At 41.8% G+C, this 25,205-nt stretch overlaps 2 protein-coding genes across 2 annotated transcripts; one reads left to right on the top strand and one right to left on the bottom strand.

Annotated features, from left to right (window-relative positions):
* Positions 1–293: 293 nt before the first annotated feature.
* Positions 294–13,434, bottom strand: usp37 (ubiquitin specific peptidase 37). The gene is made up of 24 exons (XM_080478249.1): positions 13,284–13,434; positions 11,533–11,763; positions 10,370–10,520; positions 8,796–8,881; positions 8,575–8,708; positions 8,412–8,489; positions 7,989–8,077; positions 7,789–7,882; positions 7,551–7,703; positions 7,329–7,460; positions 6,639–6,762; positions 5,968–6,197; positions 5,772–5,889; positions 5,614–5,693; positions 5,313–5,477; positions 4,416–4,469; positions 4,160–4,307; positions 3,860–4,076; positions 2,788–2,954; positions 2,611–2,671; positions 2,349–2,467; positions 1,987–2,056; positions 1,002–1,140; positions 294–896 (listed from the first exon to the last, which is right to left on the bottom strand). Exons 2-24 carry the CDS (start codon positions 11,704–11,706, stop codon positions 809–811), a joined length of 2,871 nt encoding a protein of 956 aa, XP_080334375.1. The 5' UTR covers positions 11,707–11,763; positions 13,284–13,434; the 3' UTR covers positions 294–808.
* Positions 12,781–20,023, top strand: cnot9 (CCR4-NOT transcription complex subunit 9). Its single transcript, XM_080478250.1, has 8 exons — positions 12,781–13,915; positions 15,303–15,488; positions 15,565–15,680; positions 15,783–15,892; positions 15,978–16,087; positions 17,318–17,416; positions 17,495–17,586; positions 19,071–20,023. Exons 1-8 carry the CDS (start codon positions 13,898–13,900, stop codon positions 19,237–19,239), a joined length of 900 nt encoding a protein of 299 aa, XP_080334376.1. The 5' UTR covers positions 12,781–13,897; the 3' UTR covers positions 19,240–20,023.
* The last annotated feature ends 5,182 nt before the right edge of the window (positions 20,024–25,205 follow it).

The raw sequence follows: 25,205 nt of genomic DNA, 5'->3' as shown, positions 1-25,205 counted from the left end.
GCGCGGACTCCCATCTCTAGAAGCAAAATGTCTCGCGGAGGTCTAAATACTGTATACTGGCCTTAAGACGGTGAAAGAAGAAGAAAAAAAAAAAAAAAGGCAAAACGTTGAGCTTTCGTGGTGATCTAGTCACTATCAACCCAATGCTGCAATAAATAGAAAAATCTGTTGGCTTTTATAAGGGAGATTCTAACTTACACAAAACATAAAAAAAAAAAAACCAACAAGGTTGTGCGACTTTTAAAGTAAAGCTTGTATACACATTTATAAAAGTTTTTTTTTTTTTTTTTTTTAATCTTTTGGGAGGCACGCCGTCAAAAATCCCAAACTCATAGCGAGACTTTAAGAAAGCTCAGGAACTTTTTTTTTTTTGTTTGTTTTGCGTTCAAACACACGCACAAGAGGCAGGTGGAGCACAGAAAGCGACGTCGAAGAGTCTGCTCTGCACCGCAACACAAACATATTGCACCAAATGTACCCGCTAAATACAACAACCCTCTAACTCTAGAATAGCTTATATTCCAACGTAGAATATTTCTTTATTTAGTCCATATGGGTGAAATAAAGGGTATGCAAACATACAATCCACGGAGCTCCAGTGTCTCCTGGCGAAGGTTTGTTTCAAAGAAGTGGATCAAGGAACCAAAGGACAGAAGAAACTTTACAAAACGGCTGATTAAAATCATGACAAAAACAAAAGGAATAGTTGAGCCTCGACAGGCGGAGGAGACTCTTTAGTTTGCCTCTTAGTGACTCGAAGAGGAGAAACGAGCACGACGGGACGGTGGTCAGTAGTTGACGGGAAGGCTCAGAGCGGCTGCAGGACGTTCCTCGCTGCATCCGAGGCGCCGCTGGCCCCCGATCGCTCCATCTCCGACAGCTGCTCGAACACGTCCCTGAAAGAAAGAAAGAAAGAAAGACAGAGAGAGAGAGAGAGACTCAGACTCCGCTCAGGATTCACCAGAAGCTCCGACTTCACTCCGTTTGCTCGGCAGACTCACGTGTGCATGTAGAAGAAGATGTAGCCGCTGCGGTCGCGGTCCCTCTGCACGGTCGCTTCCTGCGTGCGGGACACGTCCAGGTCGTTGAACGTCAGCCACGACTGCTTCTTCATGTCGAACACGTCGCTGATGTAATGTCCTGGAGGTCACACAGTCCAGTAAATACAGGCGCAAGGCGACCCAACACTGCGACCCAAACCTGCGGCTCAGCTCCTCTGGAGTGGCTCCATGACATTTTCAGAAAATGATTTTTAACGGTTGGCTTACCGGTACATTTTTATTCTATTTGTATACCACAAATTAAGCAGGTAAAAAAAAAAAAAAAAACAGTAACAATAGTTTAACCAAAATGATTAAATCTGCTATAACGGAGAGGGTTTCTCCCCCCCGAGGAAAAGAAAAGAGAAAAATAGAAAGAAAAGCTAAAAGACAAAAAGAATAAACTACAAGCGGAAAAATAAGACAAAAGGAAAAAATGGAAAAATAAGTAAAGGAGGAGAGGAAAAAAAAGGTCTTATGAACCTAAAACTGTTTTCACCAGGAGGAAATGCACAGCAGCTATAAATAGTTAAATAGCTAAAGCAGCTGAAATATAATCAAGATGCAGAAAATTGTTGGAGTGGGAAAATCTATGAAAAAAACTTTAAATAAATAAATAAATAAATAAATAAAGCTGAAAGACCTAAAAATATAATAATATATCTAAATTGTACACAGGACACTTTTTTGAAGCCAAAATCTTTGTATTGCAAATTTTTAAAGAATTTACATGTTTTGTGTTTCAGACAAATTTTATTTAGTGGAAAATTGCGAAAATGGCTCTTTTGGTCATAAAGGTTTTAATCAGACTCCTGGTCCCTTCAAATCTACTGTAAATACATTTATTTCAACATGAGAGAAGTCTCCAGTTTGTTCGTTGTTCTCTTATTTGTTTAATTATCAACATATAAAAGAATAATTTCATTAGATTGAATGAAGTGCTGACCAGAGGAGGAGCTGCTCCCGATGTGACTGACCACGCTGATGAGCCTGAAGGAGTTGGGCAGGTCTCCGGTCTGGGGATGAAGAGAACATCAAAGGTCAAACCTTCACAGAACAAAACAAGACGACTGAAAATGCTGAACATCATAAATCTTGGTAGTAATGTGGATAACACGACTTTTCGTGTGGTTCAAACAAAACCAGTCAGGTTTAAGTGTGAATCTGTTGCTACCACTGCAGACTTTTTACAAATACACCGAGTTCAAGGTTCGTGAGACTCTACTTTGTGTGTCTGGTTCCAGACGTTCACTGAAGGATTTCCAGGGTTGAGAAACGCTCATGAAAACCAGAAACATGACAAAGTACCTCGGCGTTCCTCTTCAGGTTCTCCGCCTCGGTGTCAGTGTACTCCATGTCCAGCACGTCTTCGCACGTTCCCGAGTCGTCGTCGGAGCACAGCAGCTCGGGCAGAGAGTTGTTAAACTCTGTAAAGGGATAAATATTTATTTATGATTAGCGAGAAACAGCAGAGAATCGGTACGCCAACATCTCCAGAAGCCCAGATCACACTGAAGTAAACCGTTTGGGTTTTTCCTCCCAGTCTCAGGGCTTCAGACGTCAGTGTTACCTTGCAGGCTGAGCTCAGTGGCTCTCTTCAGATCATCGTCCTCTCTCATCTCCTGGGCTTCCTGAGCAGGGTGAGATAAAGGCAACAGATCACCACCTGCAGCTGGACGTCCCGCTTAAGTGGCATTTGATCGTTCTTAAGACGACTGCAGGGAACCACTGATGTTTGTGGCCTTACATGCTCCTGCAGGCTCTGGGCCAGCGCCTGCTGCAGCTCCTGATCTTCTCTCTCCTTGTCCAGACTGTACTGCTGCATCCATTCCAGCTCCCCTTGCTGCTGCGAACCCTCCGGAGTCTGGTTCTCCTTGTTCTCATCCATCGTCAACTCCAGGGAATTCAGTACATCTGCAGGGAAAAAGAAAACAACCTTTATTTTCCTGCCATTAACCTGAACGACTGCTATCAGTGGTCAAACCGTCAGAGTGAAACAAGGTCAGGAAGACGTTTCATCTGCATCTGCTCACTCCACAACTTTGAAGGCTTACCATCAAGTATCAGATTGTCTTTCCGTCATTTTTTTTGACTTTTTATCACTTCAAATATGCAGTTAACCCACAGAAATGTAAAAGAATTACATTTCCCACTACTGCATTGCTTCTAACAAACAATCCTCCCTTTAGCTGCTTTAATGATGGATATCACAGGGAAGGAGTAGCCTTCTGAAAAATCTACATAAATTGCAAAGTTGCATTCTGCAGTTTCAAATCACAATCCAAGAGAACTAAAGAAAAGGAAAAAAATCTACATAAATCCCCCAAAAACCCACATCTACTTTTATATCAGTTCCCTGTTAACTAGAGACGCAACAATATCACCTTATTAAAGTACAAGTACTAACCTTTAGCTATTGGCCTATACAAGCACTTGTATCTGGGATCTTTTACAGTATCAGACCCAATACTTGATACTGGTATAGATGCATCCCTACTGCAAACCTCCAACAGTACCCCACATTTTCTAAGAAATACATGTACTTGCACCGTTGGGCCACTAGGTGGCAGTGCTGCAAACCTAACTGGAGAAGAGGAGAGTGAGCCGAAGTAGATCTAGTAGCACACGTGATTCATGTAGTAGTTTTCATCTCATTGTCGAACAATACTTTTACAATATTGTGTTCTCTGACACCTTTATAAATACCTATATTTCTCAAAAAATTCTCACTGTTAGTCTCCATTTCCAACATAGGAAAGCCTTTAAATGCCATTTAAAATTCTCCCATCTGATGTGTTCACCCCGTGAAGCCGGCTCACCTGCAGGCTGCTTGCTGTCCGTTTCAATCAGATCTGCGTGATAAGCCAGGTCGTGATCTGCATCGACGAAGCCCGTGTCGGGACTGCAGGTGGACTCGTCCTCCGGCCGGGACGACGACAGCATCCCGGCTTCCTGACGGCTCATCTCCAGCACGGCCGCCAGCATCTCGTCATCGTTTATGCCTCCAAAGTCCGATGAATTAATAGTCGCTGCCCTCTGTGAACACGGAGAAAACCATCACAACGGCGGCAGAAAACCGAGGCAGGCCTCAGAAATTTACCGCGCACTCAGAATCTCACCTCTTCTGGTCGGTCGTCGTCATCGGGCAGGCAGGTGCTGAGGCGTCGCTTGCGGCTCACGTTGACCTTCCGGTAAGGCTCCTCTTCACAGTCCGAGTCGACGAGGATCGAGGTGGAGCTGAAGTTGGCGACTTTTCCGCCGATCCTTCTGCGCACAGTCATCAAAGAGGGTGAGGGGAAAAACAGGAAGCAGGAAGTTGAAGCATCCTCAAGAAAAACTTTGGCAAACATGAAGATAAGAATGAACGGGACTCACCGAAGTGGTGCGGCGGAGGAGTTGACAGAATGTGATGTTTTTAGTGTTCGGGACCTTTGAGACAAACCAAGAAAACCATTGGAAGTCTGAGTTTCAGCAGATCCTCATAAATCATCACTTCTTGAAAGCAATAGACCAGGGGGGTCAAACATAAGGCTCGTGGACCAAAACCACCAACAAATTGTAAACATTTTAGAGAAAACATGGATTTAAAAAAAAATTATTTTTTAAACAAATTTCTTAAGAGTAGCAGACGCCACACAAAACTGAGCCCCAAGCTGAGATATCAGTGATGCAGCCATGAAGGTTTGTAAACTCAGTCTCAAAGCCATGCTGTCTGGGCGAGTTTGTAAAATCACCCATAATGCAACAGCTATGGGAGCAGTTTCCTTTTGTTTGTTTTTTTACATTTCACTGTATTTTGCACCAGAAGGTTTCATTAAAATTGGTTTTATGTTGAGATTGCAGTCATTTCCTGTGCCGGTTGTTTGGTTTAATGAAAATATAGACATTGTCATCACGCTTACTCTGCGGCACAACAAAGAAAATCTTTAAAATTAAAGGTTATCGAGGCCCTATTCCACCAGTCCGGCCCACTAAAATTAAATTGTTCTGTATGTGGGCCCTGAACTGAAATGAGTTTGACACCCCAGATCTAGACAGTTCAGATTATGTGTAAATCAGCACAAAGAGAAAGAAATAAAGCTTCAGTATTTCTGTTAAGACTGCTGCTCATCCCACAAATGAATGTGGCTCAGTTTAAATAGACAGACTTGAGTAAGTGGGTTGTATCCATCATAAATTAATCAAATCTTTTGATTGTGTTATTTGTCAATATTCCACTGAGTTTACGAGCTTTCAGTGGCGTGGCGTTTGGGGTTGGTTGAGATTGCTTACGCAGATGCTTGGGAGCTCCAGCCGAGGCCGATGGGGTTTCGTGTGGATTCGGTGCAGTGGGATAGCAGGGTGAGGTATCGGGGGATCACCACCTGCTGGCCCAGCTTGCTGTTCAGAGACAGCTGAGCGTTAAAACTGTAGCGCTTCAGGTGGAGGATGAGAACTCTGCAGGGAGAGGAGAGAAGAAGCATAACAGTCAAGACTATATATATATATATATATATGTATGAAAATGCAATGCAAGCCTGCATCTGTAACTTCCATCATCTTTGTTACGCATGAACTTTATCCGTGCAGATACCTGGGTAACTTGCTGAATTTATGCGTAACAGTTGCTGCTTTCCCACAACATTTTTCACATGAATATTCGATCTCTTCCATCTGCAAAAGAAAGTAAGTCCCTGTAGTCACACTGGAATCCAGACGGTCCGAGGCTGATGATGACTGGAAAAGACTTACCCGAAAAAAGAGATCTAGAGAATCCTGGATGGAGCGAAGTGGCAGAGTTTTCTTCCTACGCGGCAGGTCGATGGACAGGTCATTGAACTGCTCCCGCTTCGTCACGACCTCCCCACAGCTGAAACGCCACACTGGATCACAACACTGTGCTTTCCTCCCGCTACCCATAGATTCAAAGTCTGAAGAAAAGCCTCACCCTTTGCATGTGATCGTGTGCTGCACCTCGAACTCCATGTTGACGGCCACGGGGCAGGTGTAGATGCGAGTGGTGTCCACCTCTTCCCCGGGCTCGACCTTTCCTGCCGACGACGTGGGTCCGTCCTGACTGCTCTCGCAGGAAGCGGCGTCGTTCGCCCAGCTTTTGTTGATCTTCTCCACGTCGTCCTTCAGCTGGTCCAAACACTGACTCAGGAACTCGTGAGCGTCCTGGAAAACAAGTTTGAATGAAAATTACTTATTTACTTAAAAATTCGTCAACAGAACAACAATTAATATGTGGAAGTAACTAAATTAGAAAAAGTTAATATTGTCCAAGTGGCTTTGGTTGTTATATGAAAACTGGTTTTCCAAACAAAGATTTTGGTGGAAAATTAAAGTTTGGCGTCAGCCTTCAGAGAGCTGATCTTTCAGTAAGTATCCTAGAATCTGATGCCATTATAGTTAATTTACCGGTGAAAACTCACACGCTGTGCCATTAATTTTTTCAGCGCAAGCTTTTAACGCAATAAAGCGAGAGGAAAGACAGCAGATACATGAGTTTAAGTTATTTTAGATTTCACTGATGAGTGACGCTCCATTAGACATAAAAAAAAAAAAAAAAAAGTAAATCTTTAACTTTAAGCAGCATATTGGGAAAGGAGAACTCACATTCTGCATGTTCCCAGAGAAGCGCTCAGCTGTGGAGGAGATGGCACTCTTGACTTTTCTCAAAAGGTCCTTTTTAGTTTCTGGACAGCCGACGTCCTTCTTGGCCATGAGGTGAGCGAAGCGCCTGCATAACACAATCGACATGCAAAGAGTAATTTAAATGACCATCATCACACCATGACTTAGGAAACCAATAAAGTATACTTTTTATTTTAGGGAAATGGCTCTGAAGTTGTCACATCTGCCTCTGACCCTGAAGCAGCACTGGATTTGAGCGTGTGCTTGGTTGACGACGTTAACTCTGTGATGTGAAATCTGGTCACTGCTTCACTTGTCCAATGTCAGCTGGTCAGATTTAAGCCTCCTTGACTTTACACTGGATCAGTGATGTACTGAATGAATGAAAGGAGTGTCTTGATGGACTGCTGTTGTTACTGCGGCCTAATTTTACAAAGATTTCTTTAAAACACCAGGATCGTGTTGCAAAAGAGGCATCTATCGGACAAAAGGGTATTCTGTCTTTTTGTGCCATTTCCTGTTCTTTCTGGGCAATTCTATTTTATTTATAATGAAGCTGACTTGTGGAGAAGAATACATTTTCGTGGAGGATAACAAATGATAACTCTTTGTACATGCCATGCAGCATGGTGCTTCCCTTTGCATCTGTGTTGACCAAGCAACAATAAGTACCTGAGCAGAGCGTTGATGGGGACCTTCTTCCAGGGGAAGCTCTGCTTCAGCATGTCGTTGGAGAAGGAAGGGAGGCTGAAGAGCGACTGCAGGATTGCATTCATGTAGCACGTGTTACCCAGGTTGGAGAATCTGCACGTTTCGGAGGGAAAAACGTGGCAGATGAGCGGTTTGACTAAAATACATGCGACCATGTTTACTGTGGTCTGTTGGACTTCTTACCCTTGCAGAGGAGCCTGGGGCTGCACCAGAGTCGACGGTCTCTGTTTGTTCCAGCCTCCGTAGTCCAGAGAGGGCCGCACCTTCTTGAAGGGAGTGGAGTGGTTGGGGAGCATGAGGCTTCTCTTGGCTGTGGGCGTCTGCGCAGAGGACGGCCTGGAGGGAAAGATACATGGTCGCTCACCACAGGATGAACAGTGTTGCATTTCTTTCTTAACCCATCAAGGCCTCACACACTCACCTGTCCAGGAAAGAGTGGCTCTGACCGTAGTCTTTAGTCACAGATCGGCTGCCGTAAAACGAGGATGGCTGCAGTGGAGTCGAACCCAGAGGAGCTGCACACGGGCCGAAAGGAACAGTAAGTTGAAGCATGAAACGCTGTGTGTGTGTATAAACAAACCACGGATGGTGCCGCGACTGAGGTGTGATGTCCAAGATTACCTGAGGTCCTGTTCTCCTCCGTCTGCTTCAGCTTTTCTTTGCAGCTCAACAGAAACTTCCTGGAAGGGTCTGAAGTGGCCTTGTTGTTACTGAAAAAAAGGAATGGATGCTAGTGGTTACCTGACAGAGGAAACCAGCACACTAAAACTAATACAAAAACACAAAAACAATACGTTTTATCATGAAACGTTGTCATGTAAACCAGTAACGAGTGTATCCATCAGTGTAATGTTTTGGTAAATAGATCTGCGAGGGGGTCCGTAACCCTTCTCAGAGGCCATTAGGTGGTGCTTCAAAAAAACACATGCATACATCTTAAAATGCACCATCTAATTCATCTTACAATGAAGTAGTAAACAATGTACAACATAGATAACCACTGATTCCATTGTAAGTTCACAAGACTGTGTGGAGCGCTGTTACCTCGAGGAGTCATTTTCTTTGGGGTAGTCCTCAGCCAGGTCACTTTCAGAGTTGAGCCGTCTTTTTCTCTTCTCGCTCCTGAAATAAAACAAGAATGAACCCTTCAGAAGCCACCCGCTGGCCAAAATTGTAGGAAAGGCGCTGTGCTCAACATGCTCCCAACCTGTTTTCAGAGAGTCCAGAGCGAGTCGGGGTGGAGGCTGCTCTGCTCGGGCTGCCCAGCGGCTTCCGTGGGGTTGATTCCTCGCGGCCTTCTGCACTCTGCCGCCGCGGTGTCGTCTGGAACACGTTGGAAGTCTGAAAATTTGAGAGGAGAAAGTGAAGAGCACCGTCGCCTGAATGTGTGAAGAGTTCATCTCGTTTTGGTTTCCAGTTCCTTCTCACCTGCCTCTCTCCGGATGGGCTGCTCTCGTTTTTCACAGGGCGGCTACCAAGAACACTGAGGTTTGCACTTCCATGCGACTTCAAAACTGGAAAAATAAAAAAAATTAAAAAATAAAGAATGAACGACAAAGGAATAACAAAGAGGTTAACAACAAGTTTAAAAAAAAAAAAAAAAAAAAAGCACAGCTGTTGCATGCTGCCAGCAAACAGCTCATAGCGTCGTTCTTCTGATCTGTCAGTCTGACCTCAAAGGAGGACACACAAAACAATTGTTTTATCCAATTATTTATTTACGATAAGAAACATTGAAGTGAAGATAATTGTGTATCAGACCAGCACAAGCTGGACGATGATAAAAGTAAATGTAATAAATGTTGGTTTGTTTAAAACTCATGGTTGTTGTTGTTGTTCAGCTGGAGGAGAATCAACTGTAAAGAGAAACCAACATTTTCTAAATAAATATATCATCCCTTAAGGGAACATAAGCTGGATTTCTTAGTGACTGAATGCTGCCACAATCTTTATCATAAATATGCATTTGAGCTGTTCCTATTTGAGTCGAGTTGAGTTTTCAACTTTGATCTTAAAATGTCTGTAGCGAACACTTCCTACTATTGCTAACTTGAGCTGCTGCCACACGTCTATTAAAGGCGTAGTGTCATAACAGAGCACTGTTATACTGTGATGGTAGCGTGACGCAGTGTCACATGGCCAATACAAACATAGGACAAACAGCCAAGCATCTATTGGTTCTACCTACCTGGAAGCCACTTCTTCCTTTAAAAAAACGAGAATTGTTGCGACAATAAATTTGTTATCAATTAAAAATGAACAGACTCAACATGTAGAGAGGGACTGCTCCCCGACCGTCAACATGACGTCAAAACAGGCAGTAGTTTGCATAGTCAAATAAAAAGCTTGATGGCCTTTTTTCAGAGAGATAAACAAGAGAAGTGCCACCCAAGCTTTTGTCTTTCCATCTAATGACAACTCCCGATTCAAGGTTAGAAGTAACTCTTCAGTTTGAAAGCGCAACACAATATAATGATTAGTATTATTTGGTTTCATAATATCAAGTAGAAAATAAATCCACAAAATAGACAAACAACCACGGCCTGGCCTCGTTTCAGTCCCGACTCCAATTACCTTTTTTTGGCTTTCACTGTTCCCCACTGTGCATATTTTAATGTGTATGTTACATAAGACATAAAATATAATAGTGTGGTATTAGGTTAAGCACTTTGTGCCTGTATATGTTTGTGCCGTTGTCACAAAGTCGGTCGGATCACATTTATTCACAAATTAATGCTGAAAAACAAATTCCTGAAGTTTTACACTTTTGCACAACATTTAAACTCCAAACATATTGAAATATCTATTCATTCACATGGTGATGTTCTTAATGAGCACTGTGTTTGCACTGAGGGAATCGATAAGTCAAAGTAGTGTGAGACCCTGCCGGCTGTGACCTACGGCCTGCAGCAGCTCAACTCAGAAAATGAATCAGGATGATCCAAGTGAGTGGACATAAAGGTTCTCTTGTTTTTCCGTGAACTGAGAAGCTGTGCACACACCTGCTTTTCCCTGCTTGAGCTTCTCCAGGTATTCCTTGGTCTTCTGTGTGAGAGGCGGATTCATCTTATCCAAGATGATCACACTGTTGTCCTTCAGCGTCAGAATGATCCGGTTTGGATACTGGGTGATGTTCTTCACATTCTGGTTCAGCTGAAGGCAACAAAACAAGCCGTTATCGTCACAAAGTTTGTCGTCTTTGGTTTTTTTTCACGTCTAACATTTCCATACAGTGAATTCTGATTATGGTGTTTTACCCCTAGTGGCAATATACTGTATGAAATAATAATACACACAAAGTGGGACTGCTAATAAAATTCAATATTAGAAACTTTAAGTCTTCAATTAAACACATTTGTTTAAATGAAACAAATACAACTTTAGCTTTTAAAGAAGTTACAAACATTTTTCAAAACTATTGAATTCAATAAGATTGCTAGAATCAACATAACTAATGTTAGGTGAATGGGCTGAACATGTAAACCAGTGTTTCTCAAAGTTTTGATAGCTGAGAGGAAATTTAGAAGCCCAACATTGGAGTGAGGGCCGCCGAAGAAAAAAAAAGATGTAAAAAAACTGGCCAAAAAATCCCATCTGTAATTAATTTTAATGACCAACTTGTATCTCTACAACTTACATTTATTGGTCTGCAGTGAGTAATCTGCAATAAATACATTTTAATGAATATGAGACTAAACCTGGCAAAACTTGAGAAAACCTTGAGAAACCTTGTGATGTACACAAACTCCAAAATGGGGTTTTCTGCCCTCTACAAGTAAAATTTAGGATAAAACAGTCCTGTGTGCAGTATGTAAACAGGGCCTTGAATGCCATACTTCTCAGACATTCATGTTTTGATACACAAGAATAATTCCTTAGTTAATCTGTGCTGTAGACTTCGTCTCTCCTGATGGAGATGGATCTGACTAGCACCTGCCTTTGGCTGACCCATCGGAGGATTTTTAATTCTTTAGTTCCTCCAAGAACAAGCCTACAAGTTAATACAGTAAATCATGATTAATGAGCCAACTCTTCTACCTGCTAAGCTTACTTACCTATATAAAATGGTGCCAAATTAGGACACAACACTTGAGTCAAAAAAGTAGTCACACAATAGTTTACTACGAAAGTGTGAACAAAATATATACATACAAGCACAAAGTACCTGGAAAGTTTTAGCGGATCCCCCACAGTTGAACCTAATACACAGGTTGACTTTGTTGTCTTTCTCCAAAATCTCAAAAGTCCCCTCTTTCCACCGGGTGGTGCCCAGGTCTATGCTGGTGAGACGGATCCTCACAGTGCCTCCGCTGGACAGTTTGGGCACTACGGTCGCCATGGCTTTCTTTCCAGTCAGTGCAATGCGGAAAGGCTGGGACTTGTGATCAAACAAATCCTAAACAGGAAAAAAAATAATTTGTCAACAGACTGCAATCACAGTTTTATGAAAAGTAAATATAGAGCACTATATCTAATGTGCTGTCAATGAAACACTCTGTAAATGAAATCGCAATGTGGTTACTGTCACTTTCATTTTGGCAAAGTGAACTTTGTCAATTCTTCTGTAAATACAAGGCACAGTGTAATAGAAATTTGGTCTCACTTGCCATACTACGGTGTCAACATATGTACCCCAGAAAAAAAGAGAGAGAGAGAGAGAGAGAGAGAGAGAGAGAGAGAGAGAGAGAGATAAAATACTAAACAGACAAAATATATCACCCGCAATAGAATAAAAACAGGAAAATAGAGAATGCAGGCAAGAAACACTGCAACAAGATTTTGAAAGAAGTTAAACAACTGAAATGTGCAATAGCCAACACAATATTCCCCCAAAATGTGCAATGCATTAAACACCTGAAATGTGCAACATAGCTTTGAAATGTGCAATATGTAATACAATTGACACTGAAATGTGCAATATATAATAAAACTTACACCTGAAATGCGCACTACACCCCTTTAATGTGCAATACATATTACAATTCACCCCTGAAATTTACAATATACCCCTTAAATGTGCACTATAGCTATAAAATGTGCAATATATAATACAATTTACCCCTGAAATGTGCAGTATCATACAATTTACCCATGGAACGTCCACTATCCCCCTAAAATGTGCAATACATAATATAGTGCAGCCTCAGAATAGCTGTGATTGTCCTTGTATGACAGGTGCATAAAACCTCAGTGAGGTCAGATGGTCAGTGGGACTTGAAGCGGTGTCCACTGCAGACATCTTCCAATCGTGGCCGGTGTCAGTATCGTATACAATATTGTAACCGCGTTTAATGAATATATGGGAAGTCGTGAGAAAAAGAAAACACAGTAAAAATCGACCTTCCACACAGTTTGGGTTGATGGTTTGCGCCAACACGCTGCACACAGTCGTCATGCCATTAAAAGTCACAACAAACTTCCAAGTTCGACAGAAACCCGACGAGACGCGAGTTGGCGCAGCAGCCAGCAGCACGAGAGGCTCAACACAACCGGGTTAACGTTTATTAAACTTCCAAAACTAAGCGATCAGTTGGCTAACGGTACCACTGACAGTCGGTGTTTGCTAACTAGCCTGATGGGGGACTCAGTGGCCGCAGCAGCACAGATGATGCAGAGGCGCGCAAGCACACTGACAACCAGCCGCTCGTCGGGAGCTGCGAGCTTGAAGTTCACGGCACCCGAGAGAGACGAGACGGTCGCACAGACGTCCAGAACCGGAGAAGTTGGGAGGCGAGTTTGAGCGGACGCGCAGGACGCGGGTAACGTCGTCTCCTCCTCTGAATGGACGCAGGAGGCCGACGTTAGCATCTCGGCTAGCGGGGCTAGCGGGAGCGAGCTAACAGGCTAATTTGCCTGATTGTAATTTGGGGGATGAAAAACATGCCGCGGCTTGATTTTCAGCGCGCGCCTCCTCACCTGTCCGTGACACGAGCCGATCTTCGGACTCCTAACAGAGCTCACAGCTTGTGTAGGTCCTCCGGGGACAGAACGTCAGCTTTGCCGGCATCCAGACGCTCTCCGGTATTTATGTTGTTGACAGGAGCCGCACACGACGCCTCGCGACGCTGCGCGATGATGGCGGGAATGTGAAAATTTACCACGGAAATGACGGGCGAGACTTCACGGCCCACTTCTCGCGACGTTTACCGCGAGCGCGTATATAAGCTAGCACCGTTGCCCGTCAATCAGAAAGTCGCTCGGAGACCCTCCGCTTTTAAAGAATGCTTCGCACGGTTGTTCGCTTAGAGATGAGATAGACGACTTATTTCTCTGCTCGTTTCGTGGACTGTGTTCTCTTAGTCGCTTCATTGTCGTTGCAGTTGATTACCTTGCGTCCAGGATTGAATTTGTGTCTTAAGTGGCTAACTCGGGTTAGCTTCCTGTGCCGTGTGTGTGTGTTTGTTTTGCTCACTTGGTTATACCGCCGGCCAGTTAGTTCACTCCTTCAAACTGTAGTTGGTTCAAGTAGTTTTTGTTTTTTTTTGTTTGTTTTTTAACAACACGCGGACAACGAGAAAGAGCTCCGGATAATGCTGGCCACGGGAGCGGTGAGTAAATGATACCAGTAAATGCTGCTCCGACCTTTCCAGCCGTCTTCACTTGCAGTCCCCGCTTTGTGTCCGTTTAGCGACTCTGGCTAAGTGAAGACGTTTGTGTTGCAGATTTAATGGTTCTTTTCAGTTTAGAGAAGATTCATGATTCAAATCTTCTCCCTACATTCATCTCGACTTGTTTTGATCACCGCAGCCTTGATGAGTTTGTACCTGAACTACACACCTCCCAGTCATTTGATGAAGTCACTTTCTGAAGGTGCACGCAGCTCTGGTAGTCTCTGGTCATCTGGAAGGATCCAGGGAATCACGGCAACCCAACCGTGAAACGTCAGGTCGTTAAAAGACCCAGATGGCTTTCCAGACGTCTGTAGACGTGAACTCCATTGGTTGTACAGGAGCAAACCATCTATATCCAGACAACCTTGGTTGTGCTGGAGCCATTCTCACCTCACTATGGCTGAGGGCAGGATACACCCTGGACAGGTCACCAATCCGTCACAGGACAAACACTGAGATAGACTTCAGCATTCACACCTAGGAGCAATTTAGAGTCACAAATTAACCTCTCGTGCATGTTTTTGGAAACTGCAATAATGGGAGGGAACCCAAACACACGAGAACATGCAAACTCCACACACAAAGGCCTCTGCTGGTATTTGAGCCCAGACCTTGTTGCTGTCTGGCCCAAGTGCTATTAACATGAGTATGCTAACTGTACTGAAGGCTCCAATGGCTGCAAAGTTACTCTAACAATGCCATCTACTCAGGACCGCAATCCCACATATTGGTCTGCTACTCACCCACTTATCAGACTGTTCTCGGAGGCTTGAATCAGATGTGCTTGGCACGCAAACAAAGGCCAGAATAAAGTAATCACTGAACGCTCAAAAGTATGCTCTGTATCACAGCGTTGTGCTTGGCAACTACCAGAAGATTCTTATTTGCACATGTGACATTGGTGTGTTTGTAGATGCTGGTTTGAGCTTGTTTAGTTTTTTTCTCCATTGATGAATTTTCCAGGGCTTCTCTTTGGAGTTCAACAACTTGTGGTACTGTTGAATAAAAAGGGGAATTCCTACTTCTGATTGAAACTATTCACTTCATGGGGTTTCTCTTTGGGTTTCCTCATATTCCATTTAAATAAGTTGCCCTAAAGTATCACAATCTATACATATGACAATGTGAATAAGATGAACTGTTCCATCTTTGCCACAGCAGTTGTCGTGAACCTTGTATGTTGTATGAATGCACACTTTGTGAAAGCATTATCACAAACTGATAGAGTTCTACTTTGAACAGTACGATTTGATCAACTTCTTTGTGAACTAATCTCATACGACCACATCCAGGACATTGGTTGACTGAAATGTTCATTTTCTAGGCTGTAAGTAACGTCACAGCTCTGGCCCAAGTAGACCGGGAGAAGATCTATCAATGGATCAACGAGTTGTCCAGTCCAGAAACCAGAGAAAATGCCCTGTTGGAGCTGAGCAAAAAACGCGAATCTGTGCCGGACCTGGCTCCGATGCTCTGGCACTCCTGCGGCACCATCGCTGCTCTTTTACAGGTTCGTTCTTTCCTCCGCCCCCCTTGATCCTGTGGGTCCTTGTGCTTTTAACTGATTACTTTCTTGTTTATTTTAGGAAATAGTCAACATCTACCCCTCTATAAACCCACCTACACTCACAGCTCACCAGTCTAACAGAGTGTGTAATGCTCTGGCGCTCCTGCAATGCGTCGCCTCCCACCCGGAGACCAGGTACAGCTGGAAGTTTACAGAACAGTTTGAAATGGTTCTTATTAAATTTGACTTTGATGTACTAACCCGTGAATTTCTCACGTCAACCTCTCTCCTCACCAGGTCTGCTTTCCTCGCAGCGCACATCCCTCTCTTCCTTTACCCCTTCCTGCACACTGTGAGCAAAACGCGCCCCTTCGAGTACCTGCGCCTCACCAGCCTCGGAGTCATCGGTGAACAATTCAGCTGGTTTAACATTTTGCCTGAGCATCGTTTCCAAAGTGTGTTTTGTCTTCATGGATCTCGTCTTTGCTCCAGGTGCCTTGGTCAAAACTGATGAGCAGGAAGTGATTAACTTCCTCCTCACCACTGAAATCATCCCGCTGTGTCTGCGAATCATGGAGTCCGGCAGTGAACTCTCAAAGACGGTACTTTTTTGATCTGTATCTATAAATTAGGTTTTCAGATCACAGGGAGGCTGACGTCACAAAAATTGTGTTTTTTGATTCTGCCTTTTAGATTGGGACAAATTACTCGATGACCTGCGTAATAAGAAATATTCATTTATATTCTGGCACGATACACAGGATGAGCATACTGATGGATATATTCAGTCTTTAGTTTATTATTAGTTTGTATTGTCAGGTAAAATGTTTGAGAACCAGTTCTCATTTACAGACCCGACTGTCTTGCTGTTTTGTTTAACACATTGAGAAGACTTGGAATCCTTCATTGTAGCTAATGAAATGAAACTCGCCACTCCTAAAGACAACCCTAACAGAAACAGACTCCTCTTTACAGGTCATGCATATATATATTTTTTTTTGAATTAAATGTACTCAAACTTGATAAGTGTCACCTTTTTTATCTTCTTAATCAACTTGGGGCCCAGTTGGTGTCCAGGAATAGAAAAGACCAGACGTCCCCGATCAGTTTTCCTCCTTCCAGATTGTTGTAATTGAATCTTGGCTGTTCTGACCAAGAGATGAATTCACTATCCCGATGAAATGCTCGATCCACACCTGAGCCTGGTTCCACTGGAATGGCTAAACTTCTCAGCTTATGAGTGAGGCCTCTGGCCCAGAAAAGGATACTAAATTTGGCCTTGACTATTTTAGAGTAGGGAGATAGGCTTCCCGGTAAAATGAACTTTGTCTTGGTGTTCGGCTCCCTCGTCACCAGGAGTTTGTCGCGGGGTTGCTGCTCGTTGCTTCGCCCCGCAGCCAACCTCTTGAACCTTCTCTCGTTAGTCAGAATAGAAACTCTTAACCTGCTAAAAGACATTGACTTGTTCTTTTAAATCAGGACTTAAAACAATATTTGCACAGACTTTTGAGTAAACATTGGCTTAAGTTATTTAATTTTATCTTTACAACATTCTTCACTTATTTATTCCCCTGTTTATGCCGTTTTTAATCCCTTTGACTCAAATTTGGAACAGTGATGGGTTTAAAAATGGCTATTCACTCAATGGAGCCAATCTGCTCCATACTTCCTCACTTCTACCAGTCGACATTTAATCAACAGCTTGAAATTCAAATTTACTCAAAGGGAACTTAAGTTAAACCAGCAGTTTCTTTTTAGACTTAATCCCAACCCCACTGTACACCGTGTCATGACTCGTACTGTGTGCCTTAACGTTCTCCTGTTTTTTTCAGGTTGCTACTTTCATCTTGCAGAAGATCCTGCTGGACGACACAGGACTGGCCTACATCTGTCAGACTTATGAGCGATTCTCCCACGTGGCCATGATCCTCGTAAGTGTCCCTCAGTTGATCCGCCGATCGGTTACGGAGTCTCCCGCTTCACTGACGTGCTCGTCTTTCACCCCGCAGGGTAAAATGGTGCTGCAGCTCTCCAAAGAACCTTCAGCTCGTCTGCTCAAGCACGTCGTTCGCTGCTACCTTCGCCTGTCGGACAACCTCAGGTAGGGCGCAGGGAAGGACTGAGTTGACTGGAAGGAGCCCTTGCCACTAGGGGGAGCTGTGACATCAATCAACCAGATTGCATTCATTGAAAACTTTGTAGCCTGGAGGATTTGAGTTTTTAAATGATGAATAAGCTGTACTTTGAAACAATCCTGAGCTGTGACACCGATCTTTTATTTCTCGTTTTGTCCAGTCAAAATAAAATCACATTTTCAACACTACTATCCGTTCAAAACTCAACCAAATTCTTTTATTTTTAAAGCTAATTAAGTTTGTATTGCTGTACATTTAATGTCATTTATTCTAGTTTCTTTCAAACTCATAATAACTTGATCACTAACGGAAGACAAAAGTTGTGACCTCTTGAATCGGTGCTACTTGTGAAGGATTTTTAGGTTTTGTATAAATTTCTTTTTAAAATTTATTTACAGAACGTTTCGCTTCTTCGACTTTGAAAGTCACTCGTTCCTCCCTTTATAGATACTATTTAGGAAATGTGATTTTAAAATGTGAACTGTGACAGGATGATTAGTTTATTAGAATTGATTACTCTGAGCCTTTTTAGTGAAACTTTATAAGTAACTCTGAACAGCAGTTGTACCTAATGAGAGTTTATAACTTCTTACTGAATGTTTTTCTTTATTAAATCAAATTTAACTTGCAAGAATCTGACCAAAATGTAGGTTTAAAATTTCCCACAACTTAAATTATCAATAGATTGAACACGCTAGGTTTTTTTTATTTTTTTTATTTTTTTATAAAAGGTATCTGGTAGAATTGTTAACCCATGAAATACTCTTCAAAAAGTATTTTTGACTGCCTGTTTGTGAAGAGATCAATTACCCAAGGAATCACCGTTTTATAGATTCTCACCATAACAAAGTGTCGTCAATAATCAGAAAGCATGTTGTTGAAAGGCGCTTGCACTCTCAACTGCGCTTGGAGTGAGTGGAGGAGGAGATCCTCTGTAATCGACAATAGTAACTCTTCTGTGAAAGCTTCTTCCTGTATATTGATGGGCCATAATGCGTTTCTTAGTAGTGGACCCAACGCTGAGATTTCAGTGATGCTGCCATAAAAGATGGCAAACTAGCATTTGCCTCAGAGCCATGCGGTCAGGGTGATTTATTTTATTTTTTTTAACAGTAATGCAACAGCTATGAGAATTTTTATATATATATTTTTTTAAACATGTCATTGTACATTGCACCAGAAGATTCCATTAAAAATGGCTTCATGCTGAGGTTGTAGGCATTTTCAGTAGCAATTGTTTGGTTTTGTGATGATCTCTACATTTTATTACGCATACGCAGCGTCGCAACAAAGAAAAGCTTTATAGGTTATTGTGGCTCTTTCACCTGTGTCGTCCACTCAAGATAAAGTTGGACTGCGTGTGGCGTCTGAATTGAAATGGTGCAGTCGCTGTACAGGGTGACAAGTCTTTGGCACACAGCTTCCTGACCTGTGTTGGTCTCTCCCTCAGAGCTCGTGAGGCGCTGCGTCAGTGTCTGCCTGACCAGCTGAAGGACAGCACCTTCGCCCAGGTGCTGAAGGACGACACCACCACCAAGCGCTGGCTGGCTCAGCTGGTGAAGAACCTGCAGGAGGGGCAGGTCACCGACGCTCGAGGCATCCCGCTGGCTCCTCAGTGACCACAGAATGAAACGGGCTCACCGGCTGCAAGTTCTCCATGGCCAAACGTGGCGCTAAGACTGTCCGCCGACTCTAAATTCAAGGAGGATCGTTTAGTTTTTGTTTTTTTGTTGTTGTTTTTGTCTTTTTTTTTTTTTTTTTTTTTTAGGTTCATTTCTTGGAATTTTCTGGGAATCTTCTGTTCTTTTAAGAGCTGAGACTCCAGGTTTTCAAAGCTTAGGCTGATATTCACTGTAGACAAGAACTCTCCCTCCTCAAACCTGGTAAAAGATTTTATGAAGGACGTGTCATGGTTTACTATCAGAATGCCAGTAATTTTTAAACTGTAAGCAATCAGGAGCAAATAGGTTTTTTTGGAATTTTTTTTTATTTTTATTTTGAACCTATGAAATGTGTGTTGCCACAGTTGAGAACATTTGTAACTCGAATCCAAACCAGAACCGCCTGTCGATATCAGCCCTTTGAAAATCTGCCTGTGCTCTGATCTCTGCTCCCTCCCTCTCTCTTTCTGCAACATTCCAGCAGACACGGACACTTCTGATGCTTCTGGCTTCACACATTTCACACTTTTTAATCTTTATTTTTCCAGGTGTCTGTGCACTGATCTTCTGCAGTTACATGCGACGGTGCGTTTCTCTGGATTCTTGCATATTTCACTGGCATAGTTTTTGTTTTGTTTTTTCTTTGGATATTTGTACAAAAACAAAAGTTTGTTCTGGGTTCAATCTCAGGAGCTGGGCTGGAGTTGTTTGAAGTGTTTCACAAATAAACTGTTTTCCACTCAACTCATTGGATTTATTGACCAATACCAAACGTAGTTGACTGGCGTTTCTGTTTAGTTGTGGGGCCTCATTTGAATACGTCGATGGTAACGTACAACTCTTAAGCTGGCGGGTTTCTTTTTTTGAGACTTGGGTACTGAATTTTGCTTTCATCTTGTCTGTCTGGCGGCTGCAGACGGACTGATAAAAAGTACTTTGCAAACGTTTCCTTCAATGTCTCGTAGCTGGAAACGGTTGTGTGGCCTCATCCTGTGAACTCGCACGATGTAATCGGTTTTCTTACAACGGAAAGCTAAGCTACAATCTATTGCGCATATATTATAAGATGAGCATGTAGTCGGCTGCACGTGTGTACGCACAAGTATGACGATGATCCTTTTAATCTCATTTGGATAAAACTTTAGCGATACCCTGTGAGTTTCAGAATACGACACTTTGTCAGATAAGGACTATTTAGAAAATATTCTATCTCCTGCAGAGGTGGGAAAACCTCATTTCCATTATCCCAGTACTTGTGCTTAGTAACCTATCACTGAGCTGACTGGCCCAAACTTGATTGCTAATGGTTACTATTTAACCAGCCTCCTGTTTTCTGAAAAGGCTCACTGATCCTGAATTAACCGAGGTCACGTTAACTCGTACCCAGGGAATTACAAAACGGACATATTTCTCTGCGTTTGGACCTTTCATTTATACATAAACGCAGCTATGAGTCACCACCAACGATTTCTGAAAACTCCGGCCACAGTGAAGATTTAGAAAAACTGTCTTGTCATCTAAAGACGAGCGGATGGAGATTTTGTCCAGTGAAAGCTGCTTGTTCTCGTTCTTGTGCTTTGCTTTATATTCTAACGCCACATTCAAGAGGAGATCGCTTGAGTTTTTCTAAATCTCCACTGCAGCCGGAGCTTTCAGAAATCATTCATGGTGAATCGGAACGTTTATGTGTAAATGCAAGGTCCAAACGCAGAGAAATAGCACCGTTTTTTTTAAATACATGGGTATGTGCAAACGTGGTCTTAAGCAACTTTAAACAAGAGCAATCAGAGATTTCTGACCTCTGCCAAGGGAAGACATGGGCACAGGGAAATGACACATATTCCAGATCAACTCCTTTTATTTATTTATTTATTTAGTTTGGTGATCACATGACTTTATTTCATAATTTGAAAGAGCACAAGACAAAATATTGCAAACTGAGAATTTTCTTTTGTAAGAAATATCTTCTGGATCACCACCAAAATTTTTATTGGTTCTTTCTTTGATGAAAATGCACCGGTATACCAATTTTTATGAAGATCAGCCTATTAGTTTTTGCGATATCTTGTTAACAAATCAACTCAGATGATTATATAACCTCCTTGGCAGAGGTAATTTTATATTTGAATTTTATTGCAACTGTTTTGCTGCTTCCTAGTTCACGAATTTCTGATTATTCAGATTCTGATTATTGTCACACATTTAAGAGTAGCGGACACGACACGACACAAGCCCTCCTCTAACTCACTGACGTAACTTTACTTGAACCTGAATGACTCGGTCATACTGACGGGTCACAAATAAAAAAGCTGTTTGCAGAATATTAGAGAATCTTAACTAAGGAAGATGAGTAAGGCAAGAGTGATTCACCAAGTAAGCTTTTATTTAAACAACTGAAGAAACTCCACAAGTTTTTAAAGAAGTGAATTGTAACTGTACTCGACACTCAATATCTCCTCTCATACACCTGTTTACATGTCGCACATCCAGAATCTGACTCGATGAATCATTTGGCCCCTTCATGAGTGCAACACTTGTTTCCTGATTTTCTTCTACCGGTCGGCAGTCTCCTGTAATATGTGATGTAAAGAAGTCTGGAGAGAGAGATCGATGCCAGTCGCAACGGTTTCGTGGAGTCATGTAATCGCAGCGTGGTAATTTGAGTTCGTAATGCCTTGTGGGGTTGCCTACGGGAAAGTGTATCCACTGCAGTCTCTACAGGTTTCCTGGAAGCCCTTCCTCGTCAATTAAATATTCATTTTTCATCACACTTGTTCGGTGCAGACGTATTTAAGACAAAACCTCTCTGAAGAATGTCCGTGAGGTGTTGTGCCACTCTAGAATGAAACCGAACCTCCTTCTTCTGAAGCGGGTTCACTCATTCGGCGATTTATTTCTTTAAAGGCTGAAGTTTCCCATCGAGATTCAACCGAGTCAACGTGTTAAAACTATGAAGTTTCATGGCTGATTGACGATGTTTCAAGTTATTTAACTGTTCAGGGTTTTCTTGTGCTCAAGGAAAGAAGCAACTCTCCTGAAATGTTTTGTAGTCACTGCTGAATGGAATTCTTAAGTTATGTGAAGTTATAGACCCAAAAACTGCAGGGTCATTATGCAACAATTCAATATCTTTTTCTGCGTCCAAATATGAGTATTTTGGTAATTAATGTAAAACTGCAAAATCTATGATATATTAAAAAAATAAATCTTTACTTGACGATGGTGGACTAATTGTGCCAAAATTAAATAAATAATGTAAATGAATAGTATGTCTGGATAGGTGTGTGTATACTTGGATATTGATCGTTTTTTTTTGTTTATATGTATTGACATAAAATATAGATTTATTTGTTCATATAGATTATTTGCAAGGTGTTTATATATTTGTACATACTGTATGTATGTGTGTTTATATTTACATAGATATGTTAATATAAATAGATTGTTTTCCTTTTTGTATGTATTCGTATTTTGTATTTTATATCTTTTGACATGTCTGGAACAAATTAACACACAAAAAAAAAAACAGTGATGAAGTTTCTTCTTTCTTCATCTTTGTTCTTCAAACACACAACCAAGAGGATCTTGTCATCGAAGTGAGGGTCGGACCTGCTATCTGCTCGTCCAGTTTATGGTCTGAAATCTAGATCACTGCATACAGACTGCGATTCTCTCCATTACAGCAATGTAAGTGGTGAGCATCACAATAGAGCGCTCAGAGGTAAAAACTCCATTACTCTCCTCCCACAAGATGACTGAGATCATCATGTCCTCGACAGTCTCACAGAGCTCCCCGGTCAACTCAGCAGAGCGAGGTGAATTACTTCGGAAATGCCGTCATTTTTTAAAAACTTTTTATTGAGTCACCACAACTCATAGAGCGTTAACCACATGTTACACCCCACAAGGCTCATGCTGTAAGTTTTCTTACACATGGAGTAATAATTCATAATTGATTGCAGACTTACCAGCCTTTTTCACATTAGGAACTATTATTAATGATTGTTGAGATGCATAAGAAGTTTAAAGCTTCTCGTTCTAGTCAGAAGATTTCAAATGAGAAATCACGCTGGTCTTTATATGTCGTCTGTAGCTGTTGTAACGCACGCTGTTCTGCACTAAAGCGTATTCTATATTCTATATTTGGCTCCATTCAACAACAACAGCAGTACCATAATATACTCTTTACCCAGATGATTAATCAATTTACCCTCAGATTACTTCTTTTTCAAATGAGGATTATAAGGATTCACAACATTTAAGGAATTTCAAACACATCCAAGCCAAATTAAAAAACAAAAAAAATCCACCATAACTTAAAACGATCATCAGTCATGTTTACGTATAACCAAAGACATTCAGTCAGCCGTCATGTATAGAAGATGGATGATATTCTTAATTTATGCTCTAAAAACCACATTTCTTATTAGATATGAAGCTCTATTGAGTTCATGAAGGATCAATGGTGCCACATAAACATCCAAACTTTTGAGTATTTTCTGACTGTAGAAAGATGCATTGAGTTCATTGTTTGTGAGTTTGCCGAAAAAAACAGCCCACCTGAGTGCCTCACGTAAATTCCCTACAGACGTCGCTAACGAGCATTTATTTCCTTTCAATGGTACATTAACAGATTGTGGCCCCCATAAGGTCCATTATCCTCAACGACTGAGATCATGGATCATGTGAACATTTGGGCTTGAGCCTCCATTTACGAGAAAATCGGATCTCCTTCGGGAGATATTCAAGTCTCCACTGTGAGTTTTTGTTTGTTTACGTGTAATGAGAAAAAGCTTTGCTGTAGATAAAGTCATTATGGGCCTCGGCTGAGGAGCCCTGCAAATGGAAGAAGACTGGAAAAGTAAAGTTTGTGAGTCAGATCACGGTCTGCTTACAGAGGGTTTCGGCACTACTGAATAATAAATAATGATAACCTTGAGAGTGATCCATAGTTTTCTATCAAAGCCACACATCCAACACTGGTGAAAAGCTGCAACTACTAATCGTATATCTAGTTCAGTTTAGTATAAAAAGAATCTGCTACTTTGGGTTAAAATCGAGTGTTGGAATTACTATCAACCATAATTTAATTCTATTCACCAGACTTAAAGTGAAATGTCTGCCGTTTGCTTTGTAAACAGACGTAATTCCATCAAAAAGGTAAAAACGACATGTTTTCACTTGAAACGCCATGTAACCAGGGCCGAGATGTCCAAAGCATTTTGCTGTTCTGGACCATTCAGGATCAATCAAATCAAACGTGAACTAAAATGAGAGTGACAGCCCTGGTCTGGATGGAGGTCTGCAATCAGACTTTTTCACTTCACCTCATTCACCTTTTTTCATTCCTCTCTTGATGGGAATTAAATCTTTGAGTCTTGTGTGACTGAATCATGTAATCGTCCGGGATTTCCCGTCACTTTCTACCTTTAATCGTCTTCGCCAACAAAAAGCCATTGCCACAGTTTGATGCTGCCTTCATTGTGTTTTATATTGTTTGACATCTCGATCTAGTCTAATAGCCAACACTATTTAACTCTCATTAGATTTAAAAAAAAAAAAAAACATTCTTCTGTCTAATGATCATTGAAGTCTTCTATATGTCTTTAGTTAATGTGTCCGGAGGCTGCAGCCAATACAAACAAACAATATATAACCAGACAGGTCATTCTTTAACAGAGAAAGACAATCACCCAAACACAAATGTGTACGTGAGGTAAAAGCTAACTACTGTTCCACCATTCAGACTTTAAACCAGATTTAAGTTTTTTTCTTTTGTGGCGCTCTCTCATAATATCTGTTACGTTTCCAAAAGAACAAATTTAGTTGTGATCAAAATATGTGTGTTCCGAAAGCAGAAATTCACTGGTAAATGTGAAGTTAAAGATGAGCCGTTATTTAACCCGTCCAGCACCAATGTCCTG

Source organism: Lipophrys pholis (assembly GCF_963383615.2).
Source record: "Lipophrys pholis genome assembly, chromosome: 13".
NCBI lineage: Eukaryota > Metazoa > Chordata > Actinopteri > Blenniiformes > Blenniidae > Lipophrys > Lipophrys pholis.
The sequence above is the reverse complement of the archived record's forward strand: the minus strand, read 5'-3'. Positions and strand labels throughout refer to the sequence as shown.